At 34.8% G+C, this 12191-nt stretch overlaps 1 protein-coding gene across 2 annotated transcripts in view; it reads left to right on the top strand.

Moving 5' to 3' along the window:
• The window catches only part of LOC113239447 (myosuppressin-like), a 38932-nt gene extending 27002 nt beyond the window's left edge, over positions 1-11930 (top strand). The window contains exons 2-4 of one of the 2 annotated variants that reach the window (XM_026476460.1): positions 8472-8656; positions 11464-11475; positions 11697-11930. In XM_026476460.1, coding sequence (XP_026332245.1) covers positions 8472-8656; positions 11464-11475; positions 11697-11788 — 289 coding nt within the window. In that variant the 3' untranslated portion in view covers positions 11789-11930. The remainder of the gene's footprint in view (positions 1-8471; positions 8657-11463; positions 11476-11696) is intronic. The other variant, XM_026476461.1, reaches the window with a different exon arrangement.
• Positions 11931-12191: the final 261 nt, after the last annotated feature.

Here is a 12191-nt window from a genome sequence, read left to right as displayed (position 1 = left end):
TGCTTAGTAGCCAAGTATGAGTGAGTAAGACTTAGGTATGTACATACCTTAATACATCTGTATAGGGCTGGCGCCACAAAGTGTCGAGATAAATTAATGCGGTCTATGGCCCAACTCCTGGTAAGTGCCCGCGGGATGCGGGAGCGTCGACACGTATTCATTCAATATTCTCGATAGCAATTAACACAGTTTAAAATTTTAAATCATTATTTGAAACAAATCACGTCAGTACTTTAAAGTATAAAGATTGTTTCATATTCTTACTTTTCAAAGCGATTCGTTTATAACTTAGTAGGTATTATGTTTAAAATAAATGAAGGAATTTGGATAAATAAATAGAAGTGATCAAAGGAAGTATTTATGACTGTTATCAAGTAAGTGAATCTATTTATAGTGATTATTAATTAGGTTATTTTTGTGGAAATAGTGCACTGTGCATATCACTAAAGTTAGAGTTGGCCAATAGATTATTTGTCACATATTTGAATTTGAAAGAGGTGTTATGTTCTCGTGTAAAAACAAATTGTGTTTGCTTATGATTGTCTATGTAAACACACCAGAATATACGGTTTTAGATCTTTTATATTTTTGTTTACTTGGTGGCGTTCTGACCTAACAATTTTTAGGGTCAATAAACAGTTAACTGAGTTTGTAAATCAACATCCCACGTTGGACTCATTGGATGTGGACTCTGATATTGTTCTTAGGCCCTGAGCCTAGCCGTGGGGCGCGTATGACTTGAGGATGTTTTCAAAAGCGCGTTTACGTTTGAAATTTATGTTAAAATAATAATACCAAACCATTAGCTAAGCAATATTCATTGTTAAAAACAATGATAGTAAGTAAAAAGCAAAGTACAAAAGATCTCCGTACGGCGTTCCAGATTCTGTGTAGAATTCATTATTCCGCCGACACAGAGCGCTTTTCGTTTATTCGGATTACAGTCTGAATAACCTTTGTAATGTTTTCGACACGCTTTCGGCCGACCTACTCTCGTACATTTGTGGAAACTTGAGCTTACACTATGAATTTTTGTGGCACCATAAAACCGGAGTAATATTTCGTGGATTTTCTGTAAAATATAATATTGTTGTCGGAAACGATAATTTGTAAACCTGAACCTAATTTCAAAATAATAGCTCGTTATTCTACGCCTACAGGGAACTTAAAAACCCGATGCTCCTATAGGTATGAAGATAATATTGTAAACAATACTCCTAATTATTGTACGGCATATAGCCGATATAAGCAACCACAGAGACGTAAAGAGGTATGCGATATATGTACAATTTATTTAAAATAATGATACTGTTAAGTAGTTATACTAGTAGTGTTTGCAATTTATAATACTTATAACTATTTTATTAAAAAAAACCGACCTCAAATGTTTGTGGAATTACATTTATGCGAAGTTTTAATGAAATCGGTTAGCGGAACGTGGATGAATCCAATAAATCGGATTCTTACTCTAATTTGTCACCATTACAGTTAAAATATTTTCTTCAAATTTGAATGGGACTGCTGCTGAAGTAACCCCCAAAACTTTGCACAGAGGCTCCACAAACATTTGAGTACTTTTTAAGAAAAAAAAAGAAAGTTGTAATTTTGTTTCAACCTATGTCTAATAAGCTTGCGTACAAATCGCACCTAAAGCCAAGTAGTATGAATATAAGTCAAACAGCGAACCGCGGATACAAATGAACTAAAAAAAAGACTACAATATATCATGAAAATACATGGACTACGTTCAATGTCCGTTCATAGGACCAGCAAATAATTACGTTAGACGAATCATTGACCGAACGATTTTGAGTTAGAAAAGAGAAGATAGTACACATCAGGTAAGGTCGCGTAGCAAAGTCCACATGAAACAAAAAATATCCCTCTACTTATCTTCTAAATAATTCTAAACAATCTATTAAAAAGAAATCTGTTTTTATAATCAAATAAAGCTCAAATTCCAGAAGCGATCACCGCAAAGAACATTTACAGTTGATGTCTACAGATATTACGCTTCGGTTCGCGTGCTGCATATTGCAGACTTCATTTTTCTTAATGAATGCGAATATTGCGTTATATGAGCTAAGGCTATGAAAATATCTATGCCGATGAGGGAATAACAACGTCTGAAGTAAATAAGTAGGTAGATATACTGAGCGCTAGAAATTTCGCCGATCTTTCGTAGTTAATCGATTTGTCTGAAAATCTCGGTTACACTTTTTTAAACACTATTTAGGCTCGTGCTAAAATATATAAAAACAGCACTGCAGTGTCAATAAAATATATTAAACTGATTAAAATTGTCATTACAAAATTGTTCACCAGACGTTTGTCTTTTTGTTCAAGTTATATTAAAATTACACATTATTCACTCTATCCATCCATTAATTTTCAATTCAGGAACACTTGTAGCTTTAGCTCAAGTCAAATGGAATGCTGAATAGTTGAACTCGTGAATATCCATTGTGTACTTAAATGTCAAGAAACTTTAAATGTGCATTTTCTATTCATTCTAAACCAGTTTATAAATACAATAACTACTGAGTAAATTTGTCCTTTGTTGGATTCCATGGAAGGATAATTTTGGAAGACTAATAGTAATCAAACCCAAAACAAAAACCCAGTAAAATACATGAACATAGGCTACGTATGTAAGTAGGGGAGAGTTGGGTAATACCGAACCCCTAAGCAATAAGGCCTATAATTAAGCTCAGGCTTGATTTGTAAAAACAAAATTTATAGTCGTAAGTAGGTAATTTATTGGGTACACGCATAGCATAATCTTCATAAAGAAATGCAAAAGGCAGTTGTTGCAAAATTTTCGAAAAATGGGATAACGCAATATTATCAAACTGGTCTGATAACATCGTGTTTAGGTCTGATAAAACCGTGCCATAATAAATTTATATGATATAAATACAAAAACAAATTTTTAAGTAAGCATAGACTCGTGTGTATTAATAAGAGTCTAGAATTTTATCTTTTACATCAAGATAATCGAGTATTAAAATTTCAACAATAAATAAAAGTTGTATATAGGTGAATAACATTTGCCTTCCATGTACTTATTTTTTAAAGAACTGGTAGACTTGGTAGCTCTTTGAATGAAAGTGAAGATGTTTCATTCAAAGAGCTACCAAACTGAAGATGGTTATGTTTTTAGTCTTAAAAATAATTCTTTATTGTCGATATTTTCTTTCCATATTTGATAGTTTTCTTTTTCCTTTTTAAAATTTTTGCTTATCTTTATTATTTCGACATATTTGTATGTACACGTTTTCCACAAACTTATCCTTCTCACTGTTTACGTAGCTGTTCGAAACTATTCTTTAGCTTCGTTTTTTCTTTTCTACTCCAACTTACATTCAACATGTTAGCCAAATAATTTTTTATAGTTTACAATTCCGTGCATAAATCTGATGATACCGTGCTCTAAGCAAGGCATTGTCAAACACAGCCACTTTGGTTTCAAACCACAAAATAGTATAAAAAAGCAAACTATATTTCCGTAAGAATTTTGTAGATATAACCTCTCAAATATGTTAACACTATTACTTAAAATAAAAATGTTATGTGGCTTACCTCTTACCGAATACACCCGTAAAATTATATTGAATAAGTGTAAACACTTTTAGTACGCGTAATCTTCGAATGATCGCTCAGAATGAAGTGATAGCGTTCATGCGGGAAGTAATATGTGTCAGGTTATGATACTGGGGCACTGTAAACTCTAAATAGCGTGTAGTTATTGAGATACACAGAAGCGCGAAATTATCAGCCGTGCGGTAATAACCAACTCTCCCCTACTACAATTTATTCTGACTTTGTTGTCGTTGGAAGAAATGAAGAAATTAGCTAGAATTAAGTAATAACATAAAGCTGCTTGGGCGAGGAAAAGTTTGAGTCTCGACTTATAGTAGCGTACAAACAGATTACCCGGGGATTGAGAGGATCGCCACTTGTTTGCGGACGGCTTTCGTCTCTATTGTAGGCGTTATCCAATAAAGCCTTATCCTTATCAGTTAGGCCGTTATGGAAAGCGCTGTACTAGTATATTTAGGCAGATTACCTTCTATACGATTTTTAAGTACGACGCAGTTAAGCATCAAACGCAAAATGATGTTAAGGCCCTATTGGATCAGCAGTTAGTTGCTTTGGATATCACGTAGGAGGTTTCTATTCGCAGCAGAAGTAATTTGGCATATAAGGTTTAAAAGGTTTTGGTTTACTTTTTGTTCAATGTATTACTCCGATTTATTATATATAAATTTATTAAAAGTACGAAGATTCTCGTGTATGAGACTAGGTGAAATTAGTGTGATTTGTTTGAAATAAAATAATTAAATATTTTCCTAGTTAGTTGCGAAAAGTTACCCAGTATACTAGTAACATTAAATAGCAAATACGTACACATATATTTTCGGTGAATGTTTTACTAAAATTAAAAAAAAACCCAATCCGTAATCTAAAAAAACCTACCTCACCATCTATTTGATAGTTTTATTGAAATCGGGTACCGGGAAGTGTTAGTTAGTTTGCCGCCCCTAGAGGTGGAATATTTTCTTCAAATTTAAATGGGACCAATATTGAGGTATCCTCTTTCTAACAAAAAAGAATCATCAAAATCGGTTCATAAATGCCGAGTTATTGCGTAACATCCATACAAAAAAAAATAGAGTCGAATTGAGAAGCTCCTCCTTTTTTTTGAAGTCGGTTAAAAAGAGATGATGATCTTTAGTTTTTGAGCAGCAGACAGGTACACAGGCAAACGCTTCAAACTTTTAACTCCTCTATTTTTGCGTCGGGGTTAATAAATATACATACCTAAACGGATCTTTTTTTGTGGTATGATAATAGTGTCAAAAACCGATATAAACGTTCACACCGGGACATTTATTTTGTATCATGGTACATACTAGTGGGCCAAATCATATCAGTTGTACCATCAATGGTACTGGCTGATGGTAAAAGTGATCCGAAAAGGGTGTCGAATTTCTTTGCGTATCAAAAAGAGTCTAACAAAAGTAATTCTACATTCTCACGAACTCACGACAGAATTAAATGTAGGCCATACAAATGTTTCTTACGGCCCGGGATTCGATCTCGGGATCTAAACGTGGCAGACCAGTATGGTAACCATTCGGCCAAAGAAGCAGTTTAAAATGATAAGACCTATGCCATTTTAATGTTATTGACATCATGGCTATTGGTTTCAAAAGTGAAATAACAGGTAGCGTTAAAATAACCATATACCCCGACCCCTAACTTTAACTTTCAAGTTATAACCCGGTATTATAACGCACACAGTCAACATAATTATAATTTGAAGGTAAGGTTCCCTTACTATTTCTACCGCAGTTCTAGAATAATAATAATGCTGAGCGATATGTTAACCGCTTAACATTATTATTATTGAATCTTACAAGTATTCGATCACAATAAAAGGCAATTCTCGGTATTTGGGAAACATTTACAATCGTGTGAGCCCTGAATATTGGAATGCTTCGCACATTGTGTGTAACATGAAACTTATTGGTTTTTATCTGCGTTATGTGACCTCCCCAATACATCGCGTCGTTGTTTAGGTTCCTTTTATTGTAGGAGTCGATTCACAAAAGTATCTAGAGTACAGTCCAGGGGCCTTATTCTCGAAGCAGGGAATCAGTAGTTACGACCGATTTCCCCCTGTGCATGACCTACAGACTTGAGTTTCGATAGTGCTAGAACTAAGAATGTATGACAACAATATCTATGATGACAACGCGGTTTGACAGTTTCGAACGGCCCCGCCTTTTCGTTGACAGACTTCGAGAGTAGTTCCGTAGGTCATCTCCATAGTGGGGAAACGGCCGTAACTACGAATTTCGTGCTTCGAGAGTAGGCTCCCTGTTACGTTGGAATTGGAACTAGGAATGCTGCCGATGTGGGTTATGACGACACTTGCAAATGCGGACAAGGATGCAAATGTTTCCACCTTCAAATCTGCAGATGCGGATATATATGCGGATGTGTGAAAAAAAATAGGTTTTTTTTTTATGAAAAAAGAACTTGATTCACATTCGCCGATAAAGCCTGGTAATTATTACATTATTATTAATTTAAAAAAAGATATAATTTGCCTGTTCGAATTTGGCTGTATCGAAGGAATTTTTCCTAAGTGTTCTATCTTTGTATTACTATTTATAACAAATATTAAAAGTTTTACATATTTCAATTAGAAAAGACTTGGATGGAATATTTGCATTTATTGACACTTATATCGGTAGCATCGTTTATACTTAAACTTACAAAAATTAACAAGCTGTGACGAAAATCAATTAAAATACAATTGAAAATTGTTCCCAGCTGCCATGCGCGTAACGTAAGTTAAGTCAATAATTATTTATTTGTTTATAAAACAAACAGGTCGTTGCCTGCATCCCTGATTGGCTAAGGCCCCTTTCCGACTATCTTGTCGTGACCTGCAAAAAAACCGCATCCGCAAAAACTCAGTATTGATTTATGCGGATCTCGGATGCGGATGCGGATGTAGATGTTTAAGAATATGCAGACGATCCGCAGTTGCGGATCGGATGTAGAAGTCTGCGGCATCCCTAGTCGGAACGTATAAGTGGATTATTAAACACTGATCTCTGCATACTTAGTCACAGTTTAACAAAGTATATTAAAAGAAGAAAAAAGCTTATCAGAACACTACATAGTTTTTTCTTCCTTGTCAAAGTCTACGCGAAGTCTGTTCCATAAACAAATTACCATCTTTAGAAAAGAAACGTATTATGGACAACAAAAACATACGACAAGAGAAAATATAAAATGCTATTTGCGAACCTTGTTAGTTCAGAAATGTACAGAACAGTAACGCGAGGCGCAAAGAAAACTTTCTCTTCGCGTCGCTTTACTATCACTACCACAAAGGACGTGAAGAGAAAAATTGCAGAGGACCGACGCTGATTTCCTTTGCAGCCGTCTCGAATAACAAAATGATTCTTGAACCCGAACATCACAGATTATCACAAAATAAAAGGGGCCAAATTCGGTACAAAGAATTTGGTTTGAGATTTTGTCTGCTTTGCTGATAAAATAATTAGTTGTTTATTTATGTAAGTTACTTATAGCTAAGTAATAGATGCAATTTTCATTTCAGGTTTATAATTGGTTTATTATATAAAAATATGAAAGTTGAGCATAATTTACATTTACGTTTTTTCCGAATTTGTCTGGAACACGTGTTTTCTCGTCGTAGTTCAATTCAATTGAAATAGTTTATAATATAGTCACATAATAACAGGTATTAACAATATTTTTGAGTTCATAGTATGTACATGTGTTATAATACCCTGTAAGGGGGTTTGTTATTTGAGTGGCAGTGTACTAATTTTATTACATAATACTATTACATTAGCAGCCTTACTTATAACACTATTTAACTTTAAATAAAACTTTAAACAATAGGAAATGAAACTATTTTTCCGGATTTAAAATGACTTTATAAACATTGATCAGTGCAAAATGATTGATTAATTTGTTGTTTAAATAGCTGTCAAGTTAACACCCTAGGCACCTACCTTGTGTAACTTTTAAGTATAATAAGTAAAAATATTTTAAAGTAAAAACTTTTTTTTTAAAGTAAACATTTTATTTTTTATGATTTTCGTAACTTTGTAAAACGTTAGGGCAGAATCGTAAGTAGATTCTCAGTCTATGTCTACATTTTCCATCCTCTAAGGTCTACATGAACTATACGGAAAGTAACATTTAATGAAAAAGTAGAATTTTTGTAAATCTGATAAAATAAATTTAAATAATAATGTTAAATACGAAATAAAACTAATATATCGTTATTCATATCAAATACGTACATAGATGCAAATGGCATTGTAGGTATATAGCTGCTGCGTTTGTTACTTTTGAAAATTTTATTGTTTTGTCTTAAAAATTACTTCGCGATTGTATCACTTCACCACTGACGCGACGACATGCGATAGGTGCACATGCAGTATTGTATGTGCTAAGCAGAGGGTACTGAGTCCAAAACAGTTTTCGAACGAGACAGAGATAACGTCACAATTTGATTATTCTTCATCGTAGGCACTATAGTGCGTATTAGGTTAAACTGTAGTATGTACGGACAACGGCACATCAAACTACATATTTTTGTTCGAAAATCGCCTCCAGTGCAACGGAACAAGATACGTCAATGTGTAGCTTGATGTGCTGGCGTGTGTACCTACATCTACATAGCTAGCACGATAGGGCGCGATTGCACGAGAGCGACATAAAGCGTCAGATAAATATGTTCTCGGTTCTCGCATACGTCTCGCGTTTTGTGTCGCTCTCGCGCAAGTCGCGCCCTGTCGTGCTAGCCTGTTAGTATATAAATATAATAGGCTGAAGCCCCTGCTTGGTATAGCAAAATGGCTGTATGTTCCAATCAGTCGTCAGTCCTAATGAGTTTTGTCCATATTATGCAGCATCAAAGCGTACCGTGTGGCGGTTCTGTGCGCCGTGGTGGCTTGGTGCGCTGCGGACGTGGCAGCTGCGCCCGAGCCGCTCTGTGTTGGCGCAGTGCAGGACGACCCCCGTGCCGCGCGATTCTGCCAGGCGCTCAACACCTTCCTTGAACTCTACTCCGAAGTAGCCGATGAAAAAGAGCAAAGTGAGTATTGTGCCTAATGACATTACTCGCATTTTTGTTTGGTCGTTATTAAATCGGCTTGATGGATCGAGAGCGTTCCAATTACACGTCCTCGCACATCATGGGAGGACTGTCACATACTTGTGGCTAAATGTGTTCTACTTCTTAGAGCAAGAGTGGCAAAACTGCTGTTAAAAGTGAATAGTTCCCTGTTCTTATTTCTATGATAATGTTTCCTACCCTAGATTTTTTTTTACACCACAATGCTGTAATTTTTCTGATAATAGGTAGATCTGAGTTGACAGCAAAAAAACTGCAGTTTTGCCCTGTTTAGTGTTTACGGTTATTGGAAGGATCTTGCTCAATTTCCTCCAGCACCATCTGTACGTTGTCACCACGAGGTATTCTTCCAGTTCCAGTGCTAATACCACTAAGACCACTACCAGGCATTCTTCCTTCTGAGTAACAAGCATGGACTCTCATGAATACGCGGTAATCTGGGTGACGTGCATTAGGGTATCTTTCTCTATAAAGAGCTGCAGCTGCATTTTTTTCTATTCGGCTGTTTTCAGAGTGATACAGAGAATACATGCAAAACAGTATGGAAAGATAAATCATCGTGGGTTACATATCTCAACATCGAAAATTGTGAAACATGAGGTTAAAATCCCAAAATTAAAATGCTAAATAAAATAAAATAAATAATGATCTTACGACCGAATTACGAAATATCAAAACCCGAATTGACGAAATTCTATAGACTTACATTAAAAACACCTGAATATCATTATTCAAAATACACATAATCTGAAAAAGAGGAGAAAATATAGCTACACTAAATTGAATATGGTTTCTATAACTAAAATGTTGATTGGATTTGTAAACAAGAATGAGAGTAAAGTAGGTAATTACATCAATTTTATTTATAATAATTGTTATGATTGCCTAAAATTACCTAAACGAATTAATATTAAACATATTAAGTATCTAATGAATAGTAGGTACTATAGCAACAATCACAGATTGATCGCAATTGGCGAGAGTTTGTAGGTACTCTGGAGAGTCCAACGCCCTAAATTTGATTTCCCGTATCTGATTAAATAACTTTATCTCGGTGTTCCTCTGCCTCTCTTTCCCACGATTTTTCTTTCTTACCAGAATCCTAGACATGTTTCCCTTTCGGTTCTCTATAGTCTTTAATAGGCTTTTCTTTACCAGTTACTTCTTCTTTCCACTATTCCATTTATTCATCTCCAACACCACATCTCAAACGCTTCCAATAATTCTCTGTCCCCTTGTGTCGTTATGCACGTCTCGCTACCGTATACCTTTATGATTCGTTTCCTGACCCTTATTTAACCGGCTTCAAAAAAAGGAGGCAGGGATCAATTCGACTGTTTTTTTGTACGTATGTTAGGGATAACTCTATAATTTGTAAATCGATTTTGATGGTTCTGTTTTCCTTGGAAAGAGGGCACCTCATTAGTGGTCCCATTTATTTATAATTTGAAGGAAATATTCCACCTCTACGGGTGGCAAACTAAGGGATGAATGAGTTTTGATGTCGGTTTTTTTTAGAAAATTTTGCTTTTATAGATATATGTTTTATAGACAGATGTTTTTTATTGTTAAAAACCTTGTTCAACCGTAACCTTTCTCGAAATAAAGACTCCACGAGAAAAACAATGAATGTCACTTTTTTTATGAAACCGACCTTTTAATGCCATCTGTCGACTTTTTGGTGTATTATTTTTATACAATAATCACAATTGGGTAAAACCATCGTAGTCAGCCATTGACTTACATAATTGTAAGTCAATGTAGTCAGCTGTAATATTCATTTTGTGTCTGTTCAGCCAATTTTCAAGTTCAATAATTTAATGCAATAACCAAGAATGTCAATGACTTAGGTTGTTTATGCTACGGAGTTTAATCACTAATTTCATACTTTTCGCTAATTACGATAATATAAAACTAAAATATAATATAATAAAATAATATTTTTATGAAAAGTCAAAAAATATGTTCATATATTAATAAGTTGTTTCAATGTTTATACAAAAATAGCACAAAATGAAAGTAATACAGACTTTTAAACTATAAAAAGTTGTTGTATTTCCCGAGGAGTCCTTAAATTATGTCTGAGGTACATCTGGAGTGACTGGATTGTTTCATCCAATAATATGTTGTTTAGCTTTCTAATTGGGCAAGTGGTTTATTTCTTTAGGAGTATTTGGCAATAATTGTTTTGTTGATATTAATTTTCAGTCGAACGAATTGAACGAGGTCTGCTCTGGCAACAACGACTATTTATTATATACATATATGCAAATTTTTGAAAAAAAAAAATCTCGAAAGTTCTTGCACTTGGGCAAATCGTTTTTTAAATTCACAATTCTAATACATTTCAACATTGTATCTTTGAATTAACTTCTGATATTTCATATCATTGTCATATGTCATATCATGTTAATAATTGGAATTTCTGAAAATTGGCATTTTCAATTTAGGTGACTATTTTAAACTACGTTTTTTGAACGCGATTATTTTAACGTACGGTTTTATTATTTTCGATCGGATGTGTACCTACGTACATACCTATACCTACACATACACTGCTCTAAGCGCATGTGCCGTTGGTGTCGCTCTGAAATCCGCCTTGCCTATTTACTTTTTACAGCTGCACTCAATTTACACTGGAGTGTATCATCAAGTAGACCGTTAGCCTGGGTTTACAATACAATTTTTTATTGCTATTAATTTTGTTTTAATTGACGGTTTTTTATATTATTTTTTTTAAGTTATTTATTTTATTTTTTTATTTCCAGGAAAGTTAGAAGGTTAGTATTCAGACATTACGATATTAGCCTCAAAACAATATCGGGCATCTACAGCGCGTATTCCAAATGATTAGAGACAATTTTAAAACGTTTACGGATGTAAGGTTTGGTAAAATTCTTGTATGCTAATATTTCTTTTTTAACTAATGTAATAGGTGAGTTATGCAAAGTTTATAAAGGTCGTTGGTCAAAACAGAGGTTGATTGTATGTTGTTTAACAGCTCTGGTACGAGACTACCCTCAGCTGCTGGATACGGGCATGAAGCGGCAGGATGTGGTGCACTCGTTCTTGCGTTTTGGGCGTCGCCGCTGACGCGACCCCCCCGCGCCGCACACTCGCTCACGCTCTGCCCCGCAGCAACCGACACGGCCCTGGCATTTGCAGCTACGGAGCTTCAAACTATTGCGTTGACTAAACACTCTCAGCCCCAAATAAATATAAAACCAAATATCTATTATGAGCCCTTTTATATATACTTGTATAAATTAATATTTCTTATTCGAGCCGGTGTGAGATTTTTTCGTCCAAAACATTATGCTTCATATAAATTTTAAGATTTCTCTTGTAATTTAGGTAAAATGTTCTATACTGTCCGATTAGGTATCCCAGTACTGCGAAATAAAACGATAGCCATGCCGCGTTGAGCCACAAAGAACAGGCTTGTAAACCTCTCTCTCCAAATTTAATGTTTAAATGTACTTAACGAAAATGTAAG

This window comes from Hyposmocoma kahamanoa, unplaced genomic scaffold (assembly GCF_003589595.1).
Source record: "Hyposmocoma kahamanoa isolate Upper Pololo Valley unplaced genomic scaffold, ASM358959v1 99879, whole genome shotgun sequence".
Taxonomy (NCBI): Eukaryota; Metazoa; Arthropoda; class Insecta; order Lepidoptera; family Cosmopterigidae; genus Hyposmocoma; species Hyposmocoma kahamanoa.
The sequence above is the reverse complement of the archived record's forward strand: the minus strand, read 5'-3'. Positions and strand labels throughout refer to the sequence as shown.